The sequence below is a fragment of the Primulina tabacum genome, chromosome 16, assembly GCF_025594145.1.
Source record: "Primulina tabacum isolate GXHZ01 chromosome 16, ASM2559414v2, whole genome shotgun sequence".
NCBI classification, from domain to species: domain Eukaryota; kingdom Viridiplantae; phylum Streptophyta; class Magnoliopsida; order Lamiales; family Gesneriaceae; genus Primulina; species Primulina tabacum.
This window is the reverse complement of record NC_134565.1, coordinates 92,771-112,759: the sequence shown is the minus strand read 5'-3', so window position 1 is coordinate 112,759 and position 19,989 is coordinate 92,771. Positions and strand designations below refer to the sequence as shown.

General features: G+C 31.0%; 1 protein-coding gene across 1 annotated transcript; it reads left to right on the top strand.

The window, feature by feature from the left end:
• The first annotated feature begins 2,153 nt into the window (after nucleotides 1-2,153).
• On the top strand, nucleotides 2,154-7,371 carry LOC142529265 (aromatic aminotransferase ISS1-like). Its single transcript, XM_075634744.1, has 11 exons — nucleotides 2,154-2,334; nucleotides 2,517-2,844; nucleotides 3,216-3,424; nucleotides 3,550-3,597; nucleotides 4,332-4,460; nucleotides 4,685-4,744; nucleotides 5,202-5,358; nucleotides 6,026-6,132; nucleotides 6,304-6,362; nucleotides 6,441-6,549; nucleotides 6,788-7,371. The coding sequence occupies exons 3-11, from the start codon at nucleotides 3,362-3,364 to the stop codon at nucleotides 7,238-7,240; spliced, it is 1,185 nt and encodes a 394-aa protein (XP_075490859.1). The 5' UTR covers nucleotides 2,154-2,334; nucleotides 2,517-2,844; nucleotides 3,216-3,361; the 3' UTR covers nucleotides 7,241-7,371.
• The last annotated feature ends 12,618 nt before the right edge of the window (nucleotides 7,372-19,989 follow it).

The window sequence follows — 19,989 nt, the reverse complement described above, 5'->3', positions numbered from 1 at the left end:
CCACCAAATCAGGGTCATATCACGGTTACTATTACCTAATGCGAAAAGACCATAAATTTCATATTTCATGATTATGTTATCATATAAAATTCGAATTATAATAGTGCCTTTGAACACACTTGTGTCGAATCATAAAACAATGAATCATAGCGAAACAAAAATAGAATAGAACGAACAAATATCGAATGGAACAGAAACATATCATGATCGATCGATTTAAAACATAAATATTATTTTAAAACATGTTTTAGAACAAAGCTCACTTACAGATTTGTCGGATTGCTGCTTGAAACTCGAACTTCAAGAAAACTCTACGGCTCTTCGCTTACTGCCTATGTCTACCTTCCTTGAAAATATGTGTGTATTTTGCTTGAAAATTTCAAAAATTTTGGTGTGATTTTCGAATGTCTTGGGGGCTTATTTATAGGTGTTACGCCCTATTAATTTTGGCATGAAATCGTGTTATTCTTGGTCCTTAAATAATTTCATAATTAGCGAAAATATGTTCCATAAATAATGCTAATCATTACATGATTAATAAAAAAAAATCATAATTTCAGTCCAACTCCATAATTCGAAAACTTGAGCACCAAATTTGACAGTTTCAAATTTTAATAAGCTTGATTTTCGAACTGTCGTTGGCTTTACAATTTACAATTTGTCTACCTATATATATAAATTAGTTTTAAATCAAATATAAGTTTATATTTTATAAATTTTTGTATTAAACTATTGAAATCCAAGTTTTTAAAATGCCTTTTTCCAACAGTGGAGTGTATGCACCGATGGAACGCAAGCATAAGAATGATACTCTCACATTAAATAACGTTAAAAGTACAATAAACATATTGTACATGTATATTTATAATAACAATATCATGAGATTTTGTATTTAATTTATAATGAGATTTGATAAATGAAATTTTTGTATTGAATTTTTGTATTGTAAGAATTTTTGTACAAATATGATTGTACATGTATCATTACTTCCCTCACATTTACGGATGGCAATGGGGCGGGTTTCCCATCCCCGTCGCCAAATTTCATCCCCGTCGCCGTACTCGTCCCGATCCCCATTTTTTCGGGTTCAGAGAATGTCCAAACCCAAAATTTCGGGGATCAACTTCTCATCCTCGCCCCCATCTCCATTTCAAAAATATTAATATGACAATATGACGACGGATTTGAAAATTTTCTCGAACCACAACTTATTATTATTAGTGATAATATTAATATCAATATTATTATTATTATTATTATTATTATTATTATTATTATTATTATTATTAATATTTTAAAAAATAATATTGTTATTATATTATCGATATTAATAATACTATTATTTTATTATTGATATTATTTTTGAGACGGGTTCAAAGATGATGTAGTAATCTCATATCCGCCTCGAACTCCATCGTAAATTTACTCAAAAAATATTATATCAGAAGAAAATTTAAAGACTTTAATGTCGAACCATTAATAATTACAGCTTATCTCAAATTAATTAATTGATCCACCCAACTACCTGTTGACAGACTGAGGCATTAAAGTTGGAAGCTTCTTCTTATAAATGTTCAATAACAATATACATTTAAGACCAAACAATCTTGTTTTCAATAAATATATTGTTCAAATTTTATATAAAAAAATTCCACCAAAAATTTAATGTCTAAACTTTGACTAAATATTTTTCGAACCATTTATCTTCTGTTTTATTTTTATTTTTATTTTTTTGATACAATGGGGAAGTAGAATATATACTATTGTCAAATGTCGCAATTAATTAATTTTATCGACTAATTGTGAATCCGGCCCCTGGTTTCCTTACCCTAAATCTTTCTTACACATTAAGTTTTGACTGATTTAAGCTAAGTTTCACAATTTTTTGGGACCATCTTCCCTAAATTTCTAATAATTTTAACAAGAATCAGAAAATATTACTAATAAAAAAATTAATATAAAAACATATAAACTTATACATATAATTATTGGTATTTGTTAAAAATATTTGTCCATCAAATACACCCATGATTTACAAATTAAACGAAATTAAACTTCTCGAGATTATATATGATTTGATATATTTATTGTTGGTTAATCCAAAATAAATATTACAAAAAAATTGAGCAAATATAATAATTTAGCCAAGAATAAAGAGTTAAAATCCTCCATTTACAAGTCAAGCATATTCGCAATTCCTCTATATAAACCAAACATCTATTGAGATTGCTCCACTTTCAGTCAAGAAACCATGGATGCTCCAGGAAACCAAGAAATGTCCTATACATACCATGTTAGAAAAAGACACGAAGAGAAAGGATGCCTCTACGCTTGGTCAGTTTAGTTTCTTTGTTTGTTTTTTAAAGATTTACCATTGTTTTTTCACTACTCGACCCCCGGTCGGTCCAATGTTTTGCCCGGTTCCGCGGGTGATATATGAATCAATCGATGATTTTGTAAATATGTTTGTGGATCCTATGATTATTCTAATATTTTGAGTTGTTGTTTCGGCGCAGCTTATTCGCGTTGTGTTGCTGCTGCTGTTGTTACGAGACCTGCGAATGCTGTCTGGATATCTGCTGCTGCAATTGTGCCTGAGTCATTACATATTGTTCCTATGATTTCTTGTTTCGTTTTTTGTTGTTGGAAGACATCGGTTTGGTTGTTTTAATTTGTAAAGATGAAATAAAACAGAAGAGTTCGCAGATTTTACATATCTATATACCGATATATTATTTACATAAAGTCTGAAGCTTTTGAGTGTTTGATCTAGACCCTACCACGGTCCCCAAGAACCAAGGAACCAAACCTGTGCAGCATTTCGTTGGAATCGAAACTGTTCAGGTTTGCTTTGATGGATTTTTGTCTACGAAATTATCTTGTTGAAATGATAAAATGAATTAATAAATATTGAGAATACAAAAATGTAAATTTTATAAAACATAAAAAATACAAAGACTGTATTTGAAATTTTATTACATTGTAATAATAATAACAACAGTAATAATGATAATAATGGAAAAAGAAAAGCGAATAATCTTTATGCAATCCTATTCTACATTTCTACTTCCCTTTCACATGACTTTATGGATTTCGAACAAAATGGTTGGCGGTGATGATAGGTTTTATAAACTGAAACGAACCCGAATTTTAACTTTATAATTAATCTTTTTTCTGATCCCAACAATTTAATTTGACGCTTCGCCAATCTTTAGGTGTTGAAAAGCGATAATCTTTGATGGGTAGCTGAGAATAAGCCAAAAGTTGTAAACTTGGTCAAATATAATACATTTTCGTTTCATTTGGAATCATCTGCGTTCTTGGGTTAGAGAAAAAAAAAGGTGAAATATTTTTCGACAAAATGGGTTCTTACGGGACTCTGGCGAGAAGGGCTTTGCTTACTGATACTCCTGTGATGGTTCAGGTATTCAATTTTTCAGTTAGTTTCATTAGTTTCTGGAGTAGTTGATTGTGAATTGCCTTAGTATTGTGAAAAGAGATTGTATTTATTTGAATTGGAATCAATGGATTTTATGTTTCGAATCTCAGATTCAAGAATTGATCCGTGGTTTGAAGGATTGTGTTTCTTTAGCTCAGGTTTGTTTCACTTTTCCCATTTTTTCAATTTTGTATAGCTCTGTAGAACGTACGTTTGTAGTGATATTCATGTGAAAGCGTTTGGTGCCTGATTCTTGGGAATAAAGAAATTTTATTCCTTAAACTTGGCATGTGTAGAATCTCAGTCTTCTTTCTAAATGATGGATGTGATTGAAATATCTGTATTTCGACTTGTATCGGATTGCTGTTACCAAGATGGTTTATGCTAGTCAATGATTTCGTCGAGTTTTTGATTGCATCACTGGACTAAGGTATATCCAAATTTTCCATATTACTTGATGATTTGGGACCGCAAGGTATATCACTGTGTAACTTGGCTGGCTATTGGTGGTGCGATGGCTTGAACCATGAGCAAAGATCTTGATCTGTTGATTTCGTACTGTTGTTCCGAACATAAATACAAAAACTGGCTCATCTCTTTCTTTTTCTTTCCGATTTTCTTTGAATATTCAGGCATATGACTAAATTGTATTTCAATGTCAATCACCTGTAGAAACTAATAATAATAATAATAATAATAATAAAAATTGTTCCCCTGATCATTGTTTGTCTATGGTCTTGGTACATTTGATTGTACAGTCTATTTTGTACCACCTGGACATCAAATCAAAGATTTCATGGATAACGATATTTCCATCTACATATCAATTGGCATTTTGTTATGAAAGTATTTTGCTGGCTGCTGACAACGTCCTGGACATGTTGCTCAACAGGGCGTAGTATATTGGCAACCACCAAAGAAGGCATTAGAAAAGGTGCAACAAATAGTATGGGATCCTTCAGTTAGTCGATATGGTGCTGATGAAGGTCTGCCTGAGCTGAGGGAAGCATTAATGAAAAAGGTGACACTTGTTAGATTATAGTTTTGTGCTGAACTTTGTTAATATTGTTAATATTCATGTTATTGTTTCTGTGTACCCAAAACTGACTTCACGGAGTTATTTTAATGGCGTGGTGTCTTCCCTCAAAATTATAACGAGTGAAACAATGTAGCATGTCTGTCTTTTCTAAATCTTTGTCTTAATCAGTCTTATAAAGCAATATCTTTTGCCTTTTTTTTTTGCAGTTACTCAATGAAAATAAGTTGTGTAATTCCTCGGTGATGGTGACTGCTGGAGCTAATCAGGTGGGCAGGATGTTTGGATTTGAAATTTTTACATTTTGTGAAGAGGTTAAGTGGCATTGCTTGTCATGAATGACAGCACTAAGGATTCTAGATTTTCTCTATGATACCTTCGATATTTATTTGCCTTTCTATGATGCTCGTCTACTTGTTTCGATGTCCTTATTCTTTGGACCTCTGTATAGATAGTATGCCAGTTTCTTGAGCTTGAAAGTAGGCAAACGAGGTTTTAATCTCGCACGACGTGATTTTCCCACATAACTCCTGTAACTGTTAATTGGCACATGAATAAATTTTGATGATGCATGCCAAAGCTCTGGCCACTTTTGTGTTTTACATAGTTTCACATGGTAATTTTTTCATCTCCAAACCACTGCATCGTTCTTTTAACTTTCGTAGCTGTGTCTAGAACTTCATATCCATGTAACTTTAAAGAAAAATCCTCGCCAAATTGTTGCAGGCTTTCGTGAATATCGTTCTGACACTATGTGATACTGGGGATTCTGTCATCATGTTTGCCCCATACTACTTCAACTCATACATGTCATTTCAGATGACCGGGGTAACTGACATTTTGGTTGGTCCTGGGGATCCAGAGACACTCTATCCAGATGCAGGTTAATTTCTTAGTTCCATAGGTCATACAAAATTGATTTTAATAGGCATGTTTTGTTAATTTTCCTATTTTTGGCTCTGAATTTGTCTGCTTTGGTAGTTTCCTCTTTTTTTTTTTGCATCTCCTTGATGAATTTGATTTTTATTTTTTCTTTTGTTTTAATTTTAAATTATCAAGTTCCATTGTTCCTTTGGCCAGAATCGAGGAATCCCTTAGACATGAGATAATGGATTTTTTCGTCTCGGATTTGAGATTCTTTTATTAAAAATGTGAATCAAGGTTTAAAAAAGTGGAGGAACAAAGAGGCCTTGAACACGACAGATACAAATGATTTAATGGATCACGTTATTTCGAGTCCTTGAATATGGCAGCACCCTTACAGGTTTTTTATTTATTTGATTTTAATGGAAGGCCCTGTGAAAGCTATTGAACTATATTGTTGGGCGTTTAAAGAATGAAATTTGGCAAATAGGAATGTAATCACATCGTACCTTATCAAGTATACTGGCAACAATGTTAAGGAAATAAAATTTTCTGATACATTCATGCACAAAAACTAATTTATTGTATAGTTCCCGTATTATTTTTCTCTTTTTATAGTTGGCCCCACTTAGTAGGACTAAGGCTTGTTATTGTTGTATAAATATCAAAGTTTTATTCATCTTCAGTCTGGCTAGAGAGGACCTTACTGCAGACAAAACCAACTCCGAAGCTTGTATCTGTCGTAAATCCTGGTAATCCATCAGGAACCTACATCCCAGAACCTCTTCTTCAGGTCTTTCTCTCTCTCTGAACGAGCTTTAATTTCATTTGAACATTTATCAAAATGAAGCTAGTTTCAAAGCATTATTTGCTATGGATTAACATTGTCTCTAAGCATTCCTTCCCATTTGTTCCATTAACTCATTATGTCTTTATCTTGTGTGGATTTATTGTCTTTAAGCAGAAAATGTCAGATGTTTGCAGAAATGCTGGATGTTGGCTTGTAGTTGACAATACATACGAGTGAGTCGTCATTTTGTTCAATCAATATGTTAATACATTTCTGGCGTGCTATTTTGCGAACAAGTAGTCGTGTTGCAGGTATTTTATGTATGATGGTCGGAAGCATGTGTGTGTGGAGGGCGATCACGTAGTCAATATTTTTTCGTTTTCTAAAGCTTATGGAATGATGGGATGGCGAGTTGGATACGTAAGTGAAAGCTTCAGATCTTTCATAATTTTATTTGAAATCTGGGAATTAACAAAATCATCAGCTTTTTTGCGTGCCATCATTTTGAACCAAGGTTGCTACCAACCTCTGTATTGGAAATTGCGACTCTCCCCCACATAAACTCAAGTTTTTACCCTTTTACTTGTATGTCGTGAAATTCGATATATTAGTAAACACGTACAGAGCAGATCGTAGAATCTTAAACTTTCCATTCCAGATCGCGTACCCTACACATGTACAAGGGTTTGCAGCTCAACTTCTTAAAGTCCAAGACAACATACCCATCTGCGCGTCTATAATCTGCCAACGGCTAGCTCTCCACTCTTTGGAAATGGGACCTGAATGGGTTTCCGATCAAGTCAAAAACCTTGTAAAAAACCGAGAACTTTTATTAGATGCACTGTCCCCGTTAGGGGAGGATGCCATCAAAGGAGGAGAAGGTGCAATATATTTGTGGGCTAAGCTCCCGGATGTGTATACCGATGATTTTGAAGTAGTTCGATGGCTTGCTCGTAAACACGGGGTTGTTTTGATTCCTGGAAGTTCTTGTGGATCTCCCGGGTATCTTAGGATCTCGTTCGGGGGATTGGTTGAGGATCAATGTCGTGTTGCTTCAAAAAGGCTCAGGAAAGGATTAGAAGAATTGGTGAGTGATGGAATGATCCCATGATCTCTTATTTAGCTGGAAATTGATGAACTTTGTGCTTTTGCAATTTCTTACATTTGATCACTACAGTGAAAGAAATTGTTCAAATACTCCAAATTATATTATCATAAAATGAACACACACCATTAATTCCCGACTTGGTACTTACCAGTCTTTTCAATTTATTTTGATTCTCTTGTGAAGCCTATAACTCTGTAGCTATGTATATAGTAAGTTTTGGTACACCTTTTTCTGGTTTCTTAAAATATCACTTCTCACAAAAAAAAAAATAACTAGAAACAAAATAAATTACCGCACTTGAACTCATGTTTATTGTAAGAATATGTTTTTTGTGGGACGGTCACAGATTTTTTTCCGTGAGACGAGTCAACCATGTCTATATTTATAATAAAAAATAATATTTTTTAATGGGTGATCCAAATAGAATATTAATCTCATAAAATTGACATGGAATATTATCTCACATGAGTTTTCGTGTTATTACGATAGATTATTTATTAGTTGATTATATCTTTGTTTTGTTCAATGTTTGACGTAAGTTTTACAAAAAGTTTATACAATGATAAATATTGGCATCTTTATTTCTTACATCATGCATCATTTTATCGGTAACTTTGTCATTTCAAATTTTGTTTGTGAGGGATGACTATGAACGATATCGGACGGTTCTTTTATCTTATCTAAAATTTATTTATAAGTGGAAACAATAAAATATTTTTTACATTATTATGTTTTATTAGTTTCGAGAGTTTCAAAATATCCTTGCTCCGGTAAAGTGTATATTTAATATTGATATTGAAATTTTAAAATATCAATATTTTATACACACAATGTAATTAGATAATTTTAAAAAAAATTTATTTTAATTAGATACATGCAATGATTATGTATTGCTAGATAGCAATATATTGAGCAATTATTTTTAATGCGCTTTTAGAAATATATACATTAGAACACATACATATATAAATATGTTGTTTAAAGAGTAAGAGAAAAATTCTCAATTCAAGTTTTACTTTACGATTTATTTCTTAAGACAAAATTTTACTTTACGATTTATTCCTCTAAACTCTTCGAAAATCTTAGAGAGATCCAAAACACAGTATAAAAATATGACAGTCAGTTATACTATGTACCACATAAAATTGTGGAAATCCTTGAAAAACAAGAAGAAATTCTCGGAGCATTAAAAGATATTCAAACTAAAATCCAGACTCTATAACAACAAACAAGTTTTAGCAAAATGACATTCGAATGAAAGTTACCATCATCCTTTAGTATTGAACCCTTATTACACCAAATAGGGAAGATCAAAGTAATGCCAAAACCTTTAACCGATGAGAAAATGATTAATCTTATTTAAAAAGTCTGAAAAAAAATTAAGCTGATGACAACTATGGAAAAGATTGTTCTAAAGGATATTCAAGACCTTGCAGAGTCATTTGCGAATCTCAATATAGGATATCTGAAGATGAATACAACAGAGGATGTACCTCCTTCGATAACTTGGTCATCTTCTCATGAACCACCAAGAAAAATTGTGGGATCTCATAATACAAATACGAGAGGACCTCAAACATATTTCCAAGTAGGTGGAGAAGTACATAAGATTAAGGAGAAATCAAATTATCTTGTATCAAACACCTTATGAAAAATATGTTTTAGAATCAGTACATCCTTATGGAGTTATGTTTAACCTTAATATACTGGATTTTTCAAAAACATAGAAGATCTCATAGATGATTAGACATCGACCATGAGAATCGCAGCATGCACACTTGATCTCAACAAACAAGGATTTATTAAACATTTAGAAATGAATATGATGAGATCACTTAAAATCGTCTGGGGCATGATTCTAGCAGAAACCAAATATTCAATCCTTGCCGGAGAATCTCTTAGTGAAATATATGGAAGAGTGATGATTCACTAAACTTTTAGAAGTGAGTCTAATGGGATTACTTAAAATCTCCTAGAACGTGACTTCGGCAGAAACCAAAGAGACGGTCCTAGACGGAGAATCTCTTAGTGAGATAGATAGGAGAATAACTACCCTATTTAAAGCAGAATTTACAGAGATAAATTATTTTAACAGTCAAAAATAGAGAAGAAAGAGAAATATACTCAAACTTTGTGTAGTGTTGAAGTACATGACATCTATTTGATGAACAATATATTATGTTATTCACTAAATATATATGGAATTCAGGGGTCAAAGAAAATATAGCAATGCAATTTTTCTTTGCCAAAATATCAAGTCCCTGGAAATAAATATTAATTAGGGAATATGTCACTGGCAATCCAGATACTTTGGCACGAATAGCCTCTTTTCTTAAAGAAAATTTGGCAGAATGATCTCAGATGACATCATTAAAAATAATTACAAACGATTAAGTGATATTAATAATCATAATATTTTATGTTGTAAAGAAAATGATCTTCAAACAATCATTGGAAGGAAGCCACAAAAATAAAAAAAAATAGTTTTAAATCTCATCCTTATGCCAGAAGAAGAAAAAGTGGAAGTAGTTCTTGGAAATCGAGAACAATATGGTCTAGACAAAAAGTCAGATCTTACAAATTTGGGCAAAGAATTGGACCATCAAGAAGTAGAATGTCATTCCAAGCATCGAACTCATCTCAAAGCATGAGACGTACACCAAAAAAGAAAAATTTCAGAAGAGCTCAAACCCGAGCTAGTGAAAGTTTTAAAGATTGTAATTGCTGGACATATGGAGCAAGATGTCATATTTCGACCAACTGTCCAAAAAATAACAAAAAGGGAATAAAACGCTTCTAACAACTCTAGATATTGAAAAACCAGTTTATTATCAAGATCTAGTTTAAGTATATCAGTTTGAATATATTCATTCGAACCAGAATATATATGAAAAAGAAGAAATTTTGAATCAGAAAGAATATGATGGAATATAATCAGATCTGACTAAAGACTAGGTGTTTCGACACGAAAAACATGAAGACTTGTGTGTTTTATTTAGCCAGACAAAAATATCTCATAAGATGGTCCAAAAATCATGGGATTAGCCTATAGAGATATCAATGACTATCTGCAGGAAAGGTAGAAAAATTCTTATAAAATCCTGACCTAAGAAACAAAAAAACATAATCTATTTTATAAAGTTTCCAAAAGAGAAATGACAATTCCAATGAAACTTAGAGGAAACCGGATTGAGATACAATTAATTTTTTTTGAAGAAATTAAGGAGGAATTACAAGAACTCAAGATAGAAGTTGCTCGAACTATATCCTTGATTCATATCAAAGCAATCCAGATTATGATAGAAGTTATTTTTAAAGAAAAAATAGATCCATCTATTGACATTGCTATATGCTATAAACAAATGGGTAGTCTTCAAGATTCAATACAGGGAACAATATCAAGAAATCAATGTGCATGAAAAGTTGTAGGAGTAATTTACCCAATAATATCCTACAACCTGACAGATCGAGATTTCAGTCGAGTTTTAACATTAAATCAAAATTTCAAACAAAATATGCTGATGAAATATGGTAATTGGTCATATTCTATTACCTATCAAATTGCATATGCTCTATCTAATACACATCAATCAGAATTGTTTATTAGAAATGAGTTTATTGAAATACCAGAAATAATTGAAAAAGTTGCTCGGAAAATTTATCTAAAAAGTAATTTTTTTAATCCAAGAAACAAATATTCAGATCCAAGATAAATCGATTCTACAAGGTAATCAAAGTCTTAGACTGGAATCAAGAATACTATCTTTTCAAGGAGAGAAATAATAAATCACAGGTGGAGAAAAACACCTATCCAGGAAGCCCAAAACATGCTAAAAAACTTTTCGACAATAGGAAATCTTAAATTTCCAGAATGTTGAAGAGAAATCAAAATAATATTTGATAATACAAGACAAATAAATCAATTTCCTTATAATACTATATACTATTTGGAATAACCTATGATAGGAACATATTGGAAATGATCAATATTGGTGAATTGAAATTCATATCAAAGGAATCCCATGAAGAACTAGATCAATTAGTTCTTGAGTTAGAGTTTCTCGAGGAACACAAAACTTTGGAACGTCTTGAAATTATAATAGAATTCATAGGATAAAATGCGAAAAATCCAATGACCACGATCACATATACATCTCAGTAGTGAATTATATGAAGAATATAAGGCATAATATTTTGCTGCTTATATTGATTCCGGAGCAGTAATCTATGCAGCGAAAAGAAAAGTGTTGCAAAAATAACTGGAAGAAGAATTATCTCAGATTGTTGAACAAGATTTCTCCGAGCGAATCTTAATCTCACGTCAAGTGATTAAGATAACAGAAATATTAATCGAACGTGCTAGACAAACACTTTGACAAGGTGAAAATACCACCGATTTATTTTCATAATATAGGAGCAGATATTCTGCCAAGAAATAATTTTTTGCAAATGTTTAAATCTTATATACAAGAAAATGAGAATAGAATATTAGTGTTCACAACACCAAGTGATCACAAAGTCATAATCCAAAGAATAAGAGAGACATTTTAGAGAAAATTGTCAATCCATTTTTGCAGCAAGCATGGTGATGAAGGAAAACTTTTGAACTAAAAAATGAAGGATTCTAGATGATTTAGAAAAACAATGCTTCAATTAAGAGGAGATCAAAACCGCCAAACAAAAGAAATATAATTCCTCAAAATAGTTTTACACCATAAGAATCTAGAGTTCGAATCAAAAGTACTCATAGAAGATATCAAGAAAATGATCAAAGAAAACTACAATGAAGACCCTTTGACATGGTGAGAGAAAAATCAATTCCAAGCCGATCTTGAAATTAAGGAAGACAAGGAATATGAGTTCGTCAAATATAAGCCTATAACAATGAACATACTAGATCAAAAGAATATGTAAATTAATATCAAAGAACATTTAAATATTGGTTTAATCAAAGAAAAAATATCAGTATATAACAGTATAAGTTTTTTGCTAAGAAATCATGGTGAAATAAAAAGGAACAAACACATATTAATAATTAAATATCAAGAAATTAATAAAATTCTCGAGTTTTATTGGTATTTTATACCCAGTAGAGAATATTTAATCAGTTGTATATGCAACACAAAAATATCATCTAAATTCAATTATAAGTCATGATTTTATCAAATTCGGATGAAGGAAGAAAGAAAGAAATTCACAGATTTCTCCACACCTCAAAGTCGCTATATTTGGGAAGTATTACCAATGAGATTTACTAATTCACCTCAAATATTTCAAAGAAAGATGGATAATCTATTTAAAGATTATTTTAAATTAATATTTGTTTATATTAATGATTTTTTAATAACATCTAAAAAAATGGATGAACATATTAAACATTTAGAGATTTTCTCAAAAACGTATAAAAAAGAAGGACTAGTCTTATCAGAAAAGAAGACAATCATTACAATAAAGAAAATTGAATTTCTTGAAATAAAAATTGATAAGTTGGAAATAATTATGCAAGAACACATTGTGAAAAATGTGCAGAATTTTCCAAAAAAACTCAAAGATAAGAAACAACTTCAAAGTTTTTAGGAGTTGGTTAACGTTGTTGGAATGATCATAAAAAATCTAGCAAAACAAATAAAAATGTTTAGTCAATTACTAAAGAAGGATGCAAGATTCTTATGGACAAAAAACACACAAAAAGGATTAAGCCAATTAAAAGATATTTGCAAAAATTCTTTCAAAAATGGTTATCCCTCGAGAAGGAGATGATCTGGTATTACACATAGATGTCAATGATCACTGGTGGGCACCGGTTCTTACAAAGCTCATACCAAAAGAAGAATAACCATACAAGCATTGCAGTGAATTATTCTCAGACATAGAAGCCATAAGATGACATATCAACAAAAAAAAATTTTATGCAGTAAAAGAGCTTTTGAAAATGGTCATTATTTTTATTTGCAAATAAATTTACCTTAAAAGTTGATAATACACAAATAAAAGCTTTCTTGAAAAGTAAAATTGAATTTACATCCAAGAAGACTAGATTATTGAGATGACAGACTTTGTGTCAAAATTATATTTTTGATATTATTATTATTAAATCTCATGAAAATATTATTGCAGATTTCTTAACAAGAGATGAATAACGTTAATGTCGATGTCATCATGAAAATACAAATGCATTTGAGGAACACCTTGAAATACTTCAAACAAAGTTTAATAAGCTTGAACTAAATGCAAAAATTATGGATATGGTGCACCAAGTTGATAAGAGAATTGCGTCTAATTGAATAACATGTTGTTTATAGACTTATACTCAGTTATGTTTTGTTTTGCAAAAGCCGATCCTCTAAGCTATTGAGAAGTCACTGGTTTCTCAAATGATGAGTTTTGAGTACATGTCTCTATACCTAGAGCAGGAGATTAAAGTACCCTTAGCACAAGTGGTAAGTCACGATCATCTTTAAATGCGTCGGCCAAATGAAAAATTGAAGATCCGGATCCTTGTCTCGAACCTCTTATCTCGAACCTTCAAGTCAACCCTTTACATCGGGAATTGAAGAGGGAGAGATCAACCTTAGACCGCAAACTGACAAGGGAAAATTTAAGGTTGGTACTAACGAGCTTATATTTTCTCCATTTCAGGTATGTCAACAGAACTGAGGAAAATTGAAAACATGAATAAGTATCACCCAGCCACAATCCGAGTTGATATAGCAGGAAAGTATCATAGGATATAAATGAAACCAAATTCTTATCTCAAGGAGGTAAAATCATGGTATGAATTTGGGGCTCTTGCCTCTGTTTATATTACATCACCCAGCTTCCCAAAAATCTCAGCACTACGAAAATGTATCAAGGAAGTTGTTCATGAAACATGAGATAATGATGATTATTTATCAAGATGACATATTCTGGAGCTTTATTTTTTTAGTGCAGCACCAGAACTAGTTGAGAAAGGCTCACATGAAGCCTTTCATTTCATCAAGTTGAGAAGACCAGACATGAACATTCAGAAGTTCGTCAAGGATCCTCCGGAGAATGAAACACCTCTTGTTTCACCACTCACTAAAGACGAAATTTCCACTAGACAAGCATGAGATTATGGGTATGTCTCACAAAGATGGACAAAGTCAATTTTTCATTTAAGTTTTATCAAATTTCTGTAAATTGATCTTTTCTATTAAATATCACGACAAGAAAAACTGCAAGTTTTGCATAAAAAACATTTTAAACGAAAAGAAATCTTCAGTGGAGCAGCAAGCTAGCAGAGAGGAAAGAAACTCGCCGAAAATTCTACAATATGACTCATATGAGAAGATGATTAGAAGTAGTCTGTCTTGAATGCCCAAACCAGAAAGAACCAGAATTAGGGAAATGTTTTCAGCCAATATTTGAATAAAAGAACCAAGACTTATTGGTCCTCTCATGTATTATTTTCAAAATTAAACTCCTTTATTGTATACATATAGGTAAAAAAAATGATGCAGGGCTTTACTAAGCTTCATTGTCAACTTATAACTACCATATCTAATATTCTACCTGTCCAATTTCTAAAAATGACTAAATATTATTATATCTTTATATGTACATTTTAATTAATAAAATTATAAGAAATTAAATTTTAATCTATGATTAATAATTTAAAATATTTAATTAAATTATAAAATCTATGCAAAAAGTTTTGGCGTGGGTGAATTGCTATTATTATATCATCATGGTCATTTATGCTAAAGAACGAGGTATTGACGTCTTCATAACTTAAGATTTTTTACTCGTTAAATGTAAAACCACATGTTCACGTAATATAATATAATATAATTTTAAAATCAAACGATTATCATTAGATCAAAAATTATAATTATTAATCAAGATACAACTTTATTTTATTGTACACGTGATAACATAGAGTGCACTTATGGCCTACTTAGCCAACCATATCAAGCGCCGCAACGTCAACAGCTTGACAGAAGAGAAATTCCTAGTAAGTTACAAATTCTTGTACTACTCTCACTCATGTACGCTTAAACCAATATATAATGTCTTGTATTTTATGTAGGAGAAAATTGTAATTTTAGTTCGGTATAATTTTCTCTTTGTGATTTTAATCATGTATGTTATCAAATTTCAATTTTAGTTAGCTATCTTTATTTTTATTTTATTTCAATTTTAGTCTGTTTACTAACATAGCATTGATGCAGAAATGATGTGACGTCGACGAGAAGTTCCACTTAAAGACTCCGATACAAAATCACCAAAATCGTCAAAAAACTGAAAAATATAAGATTAAAATTCAAATTTGACAACATAACAAACCAAAAATCACAAAAAAATAAAAAAATAATATTGTTAACAATATTCAGTCATACAATATCTATACTATTTTATTAAGTTTGAGACACTTAGAGTAACTAACTTTGGTGTCATGGTCTGTTTTAATAATTATATATATTAATAAAATGTTAAAATTTTAATGCAATTTATATGTAGTTCAGCGGATAGAGTTATTATTTCTTGAGATTTAGATTATAGGTTCAATTCTTATTGAGGTCATTTTTTTTATTCTTTTATTTTTCAATTTATTTTTTAATTTATTTATTAAAATTACAGTGTAGTCCTTCAATATTTCTTATAATTATATTTTGATCCTCATTTAAATATAAATCAAGTGAATTATAAAAAATATTATACAAGCAAGCAACGCGTGCGTCGCTGTACTAGTATATATTATGGAGTTACTTTACTCTCCGTCAGAAGTAATTCTCTACGTATCATTACATCATTGGATTATATAAGTCTATCACATTTTAATATAAATCGACATCAAATTTCAACGATCAAAGAACTAAAATTTCATCGGGAAGAAATACTCGACCTCTAGCATAGGAAAATCCTATATCTTAGCATGAAGAGCATATTGTTTCTATATTTGTCCCACTTCCCAAAATTTCGTTCGTGATGATAAGGTTCTCAGAATACAATGTTACAAAAACATCTGGGAAGGGAAAAAATGTCAGTAAGGTCGGGATAGAGATCTGGAGCAATAGTGAAATGATTGAATCATTTAATTAAATATTTCTATTTTAAAATAAATAAATAAAATTTGGTCCTTCAAAATCATAAATCACAACCCTTAATCTTATCAAAGTTTTCAAATCCGTTCCAAACAATCTTTTCTATATATGCCTTTATAACAATAAAAAATAAATAAAATATTTCTAAATAATATCATAAATTAAAATTGATCGAATATATCTTCTCTATCTATCTATATCATATATATATATATATATATATATATATATATATTAGTACAAACAAAACATAATACTCAAATATAAATTATCCATCCCCAACATCTTTCAATTTTCTACCCAAATACTATTTTATTTTAAAGATGAAATATATATTATAAAATTATATATATATATATATATATATATATTAGAGTTGAAATTATATATATCCTGCCCTGATTTGTCGTAGCTCAAAATATTTCATAAGCACATGCATCAGCAATTCAGGATTGCTGCCCATTAATTTCTGATCTTTTCACGAATATTCAATTATTTGAAAACACCCCATTTCATTTTTGTTATTTTCCGTTTGATCTCTTGGAAATGAGTTCATGTACAAACAAAAATTCACCTATGTATCTAACTTTCACGAAATTCGCTTCACATATGGAACATGGCATATTGTTAAATTATTAATAATAATAAAAAGAAATAAAGAATTTGTTATATTAATATTGGCATCAATTGATATATACCTATATAATATATTAATTAGTGTTATACAAAGTTAATATTTCAAGCATTAACGATATTTTTCAAATTTGTATCGCATATTTTTCGAAATAAAAAAGGTTGATAGGATCGATGCCAGTTGGGCTTGTCAGCTACGTCAGCTAGACTGAACCAAACTGATTATTTCAGCCTGTGCAGAACTAGTATTTTCATCGTTATTTATCAGCATCTAAACTCCGATTCAGACTTTGACTTGTGAAAATGATTTGTAGATCATCATCTTACCTTCGTAACGCATACTAAATCTTCTCTTTTGGATAATCAAGCTGATCAGACTGACCAAAATATCGCAACTGCTCATGATCATCTGATATTTTCTGATCAGCCAAACCGATGATTTTTTTACCATCAATTTACCTAGATAATATTCGATTTAACCCAACTGACGTGACACACAACTTGTTCCAAATTGTGTTTTCTATTAATTGTTTACGCGACTGGTCATTTGCATCATCGAGCTGAGAGATATAACTGAAAAACTGCAGCTCGCTAGATTTTCAATTTGACTACATTCGAGTTTCAATTTTCATCTTGAATAAGCAACTTCACACTTGAATAAATATGTTAGAAACACAATAACACGTTTTGCTATCATCAAAATGCAAGATTGTTAAGAGTTTTTATACCCAACAAAGGCTCTATGCGTTGTGATAAAAATCTATATATATACAATTACACATTGATATATATATACTCGAGCCATAATAGAGAAAAAAATAATATATTGGTGTAATTGTTATAATCTCAAAAGACCTTTCTTTCTTTCTTTTTTAGCACCCTATTTTGTGTTTTTATGAAAAATCTCATTTATGAAAAAAATATAAAACACTTGTCAAAAATCAGAAAATTTTAAGTTTTTGAATTTTAAATTCATGTTTTTAAGATGAGTACATGTGAAAAAATTTGACTGGAGATGCACGTATTGCATACACACAGGACTAGTGTTGTATAATTAACGTTGAAATTGAATTTTCCGGTACGTGTATAATAATAACATAAACACAAAAACTCCCGTGAGATCCATGAGACGGTCTCGCGGGTTAATTTTTTGAAATAGATGTTTTTTTTAGATTACTCATTAAAGAGTATAATTTTTAACGTCAAAGTGTTACTTTTTATTATAAATATAAACATAGTTGACATGTTTCACGAATTAAGATATCTGAAACGGTCTCGCAAAAGATATACTCCAATATAAAATGGAATGAGCAAGAGAGTGACCAACCCTTGGTGAATTTAAAATTGTCCTGCCTGAACGGGAGAAAGTTGAGTGACCTTCGGCATTGTCCAAAGGTAAAATAAGTCCAAATTTGGTCCCTTTGTCCTTATTGAGCTTTGTCGTTTCGTGTTCTGTTTATATATGGCCATTTCCGGTACTTTTCCCCGTGGCTAAGCTACTTTACAAGTAATCATGCATTTCCATTGGTTCTTCTAAGTTCAAAACTAATTTCACTACGTATAACTAAGGTAATGTATATGGATATTTTCGTAAGTCGACGACGGAACTCGTTACAAATGAAAACTCTCGCTTATGTGGACTCCTCCTCCATGAGCCCCGGCGACGACTCTTTTTTGTGCAAACTTTTACTTCTTTTAATAGATAGAATATATCGTAAATTTATATAGAATCACACACAAATATGTCAATAACTTGTGTGAACAAGTCTCACGTGTCATATTTTGTGAGATAGATCTCTTATTTGGGCCATCTATGAAAAAGTATTACTTTTTGTGCTAAGAGTATTACTTTTTATTGTGAATATCGGTAGGATTGACCCATTTCACGGATAAAAATTCGTGAGACCGTCTCACAAGAGACCTACTCCATATATATATAATATTAAATAATACCTAATATAGAACTTAAGCTCAACACTACCTGAATATGTGGTGGATTCTTTTTTATATATATAACGCATTTAATATGTTCTAGCGAGTTCGGTACACAAAATTTAATGAATTCAAAAACCCCTAATACTATTGGAATGTTGAGTAATCAGTAGCCTGTATTCATGGATCTTGTCTTTTTCCCAGGCTATGCCAAATAAAAACACGACCATTTTGAATACCCACAACGCATGCAGAAGCAAAACATAATGTCATTTGTTATATACAATTCAAATATATCAATTTCACATTTAAGTTACTTATATATGCACTGGCTCCTGTTATCAATCAATTCACAGTCTTAGTCCAGTCAGTAACTCGGTAATTTCTAGCTACATATTATCGTTTTCCGGTGAAAGGTCATTATTTATCGCATTCCGATATTCCAAAATCGAAAAAGTGCAAATTAGTGGACTAATATCATAAATTGATAAATAGCACGACGAAAAATGAAAATATGAACAAAAATATGAATTTCTTGCTTCTTTCTATTACATTCACACTGAACGTTTTGTTTTTATACACCAAGTTTTGCCAAAATCTAGCTTGTGCTAGGGTTTTCTCCCAGATTCAGGAGAAGTAGCACTCCAAAATGGTCTTTTCATCATGAATAGTGAGCAGACAAAACAAAGGAACAGGCCCCTTCCCATTGCCTAACTTAATTGCTTGGAAACCTTCCTTTGTTTTCTAAGCCTATTACGCCCCCCTTTCCAAATTCACGCAAAGTACAGATTGGTCCTTTCACCTTTTGGATTTTTCATCCTGTCAAATTTCCATGCTCTTTCTATCCTGTTCCATCTTGTATAAATCATTTAATTTAATTTTGATGCTCATTTGATTATTTGAATGATTCTAATCAGAGAGCGTTTGTAACGTTAAAAAAAAAGTAATTGTACTAAACATAAAAAAATTGTATTTTTCAATAACTTTTATTTATTTTTCCGAGTCGACCGTCAATAAATTTATAAGTCCCCATGCATCTCCCCCTTTTCAAATATAAACACCATAGACACCAACACAATCTCTTACACACGTATATTTCTTTCTCCTACATAGAATATA

What these genes read in the sequence shown, in the direction of transcription:
- LOC142529265 (XM_075634744.1), top strand. Translation starts at nt 3,362, where the DNA reads ATGGGTTCTTACGGGACTCTGGCGAGAAGGGCTTTGCTTACTGATACT. An exon ending in GGGAAGCATTAATGAAAAAG is followed by an intron (nt 4,461 to 4,684) that starts GTGACACTTGTT and finishes TTTTTTTTGCAG; the next exon opens with TTACTCAATGAAAATAAGTT. An exon ending in TGGGATGGCGAGTTGGATAC is followed by an intron (nt 6,550 to 6,787) that starts GTAAGTGAAAGC and finishes TTTCCATTCCAG; the next exon opens with ATCGCGTACCCTACACATGT.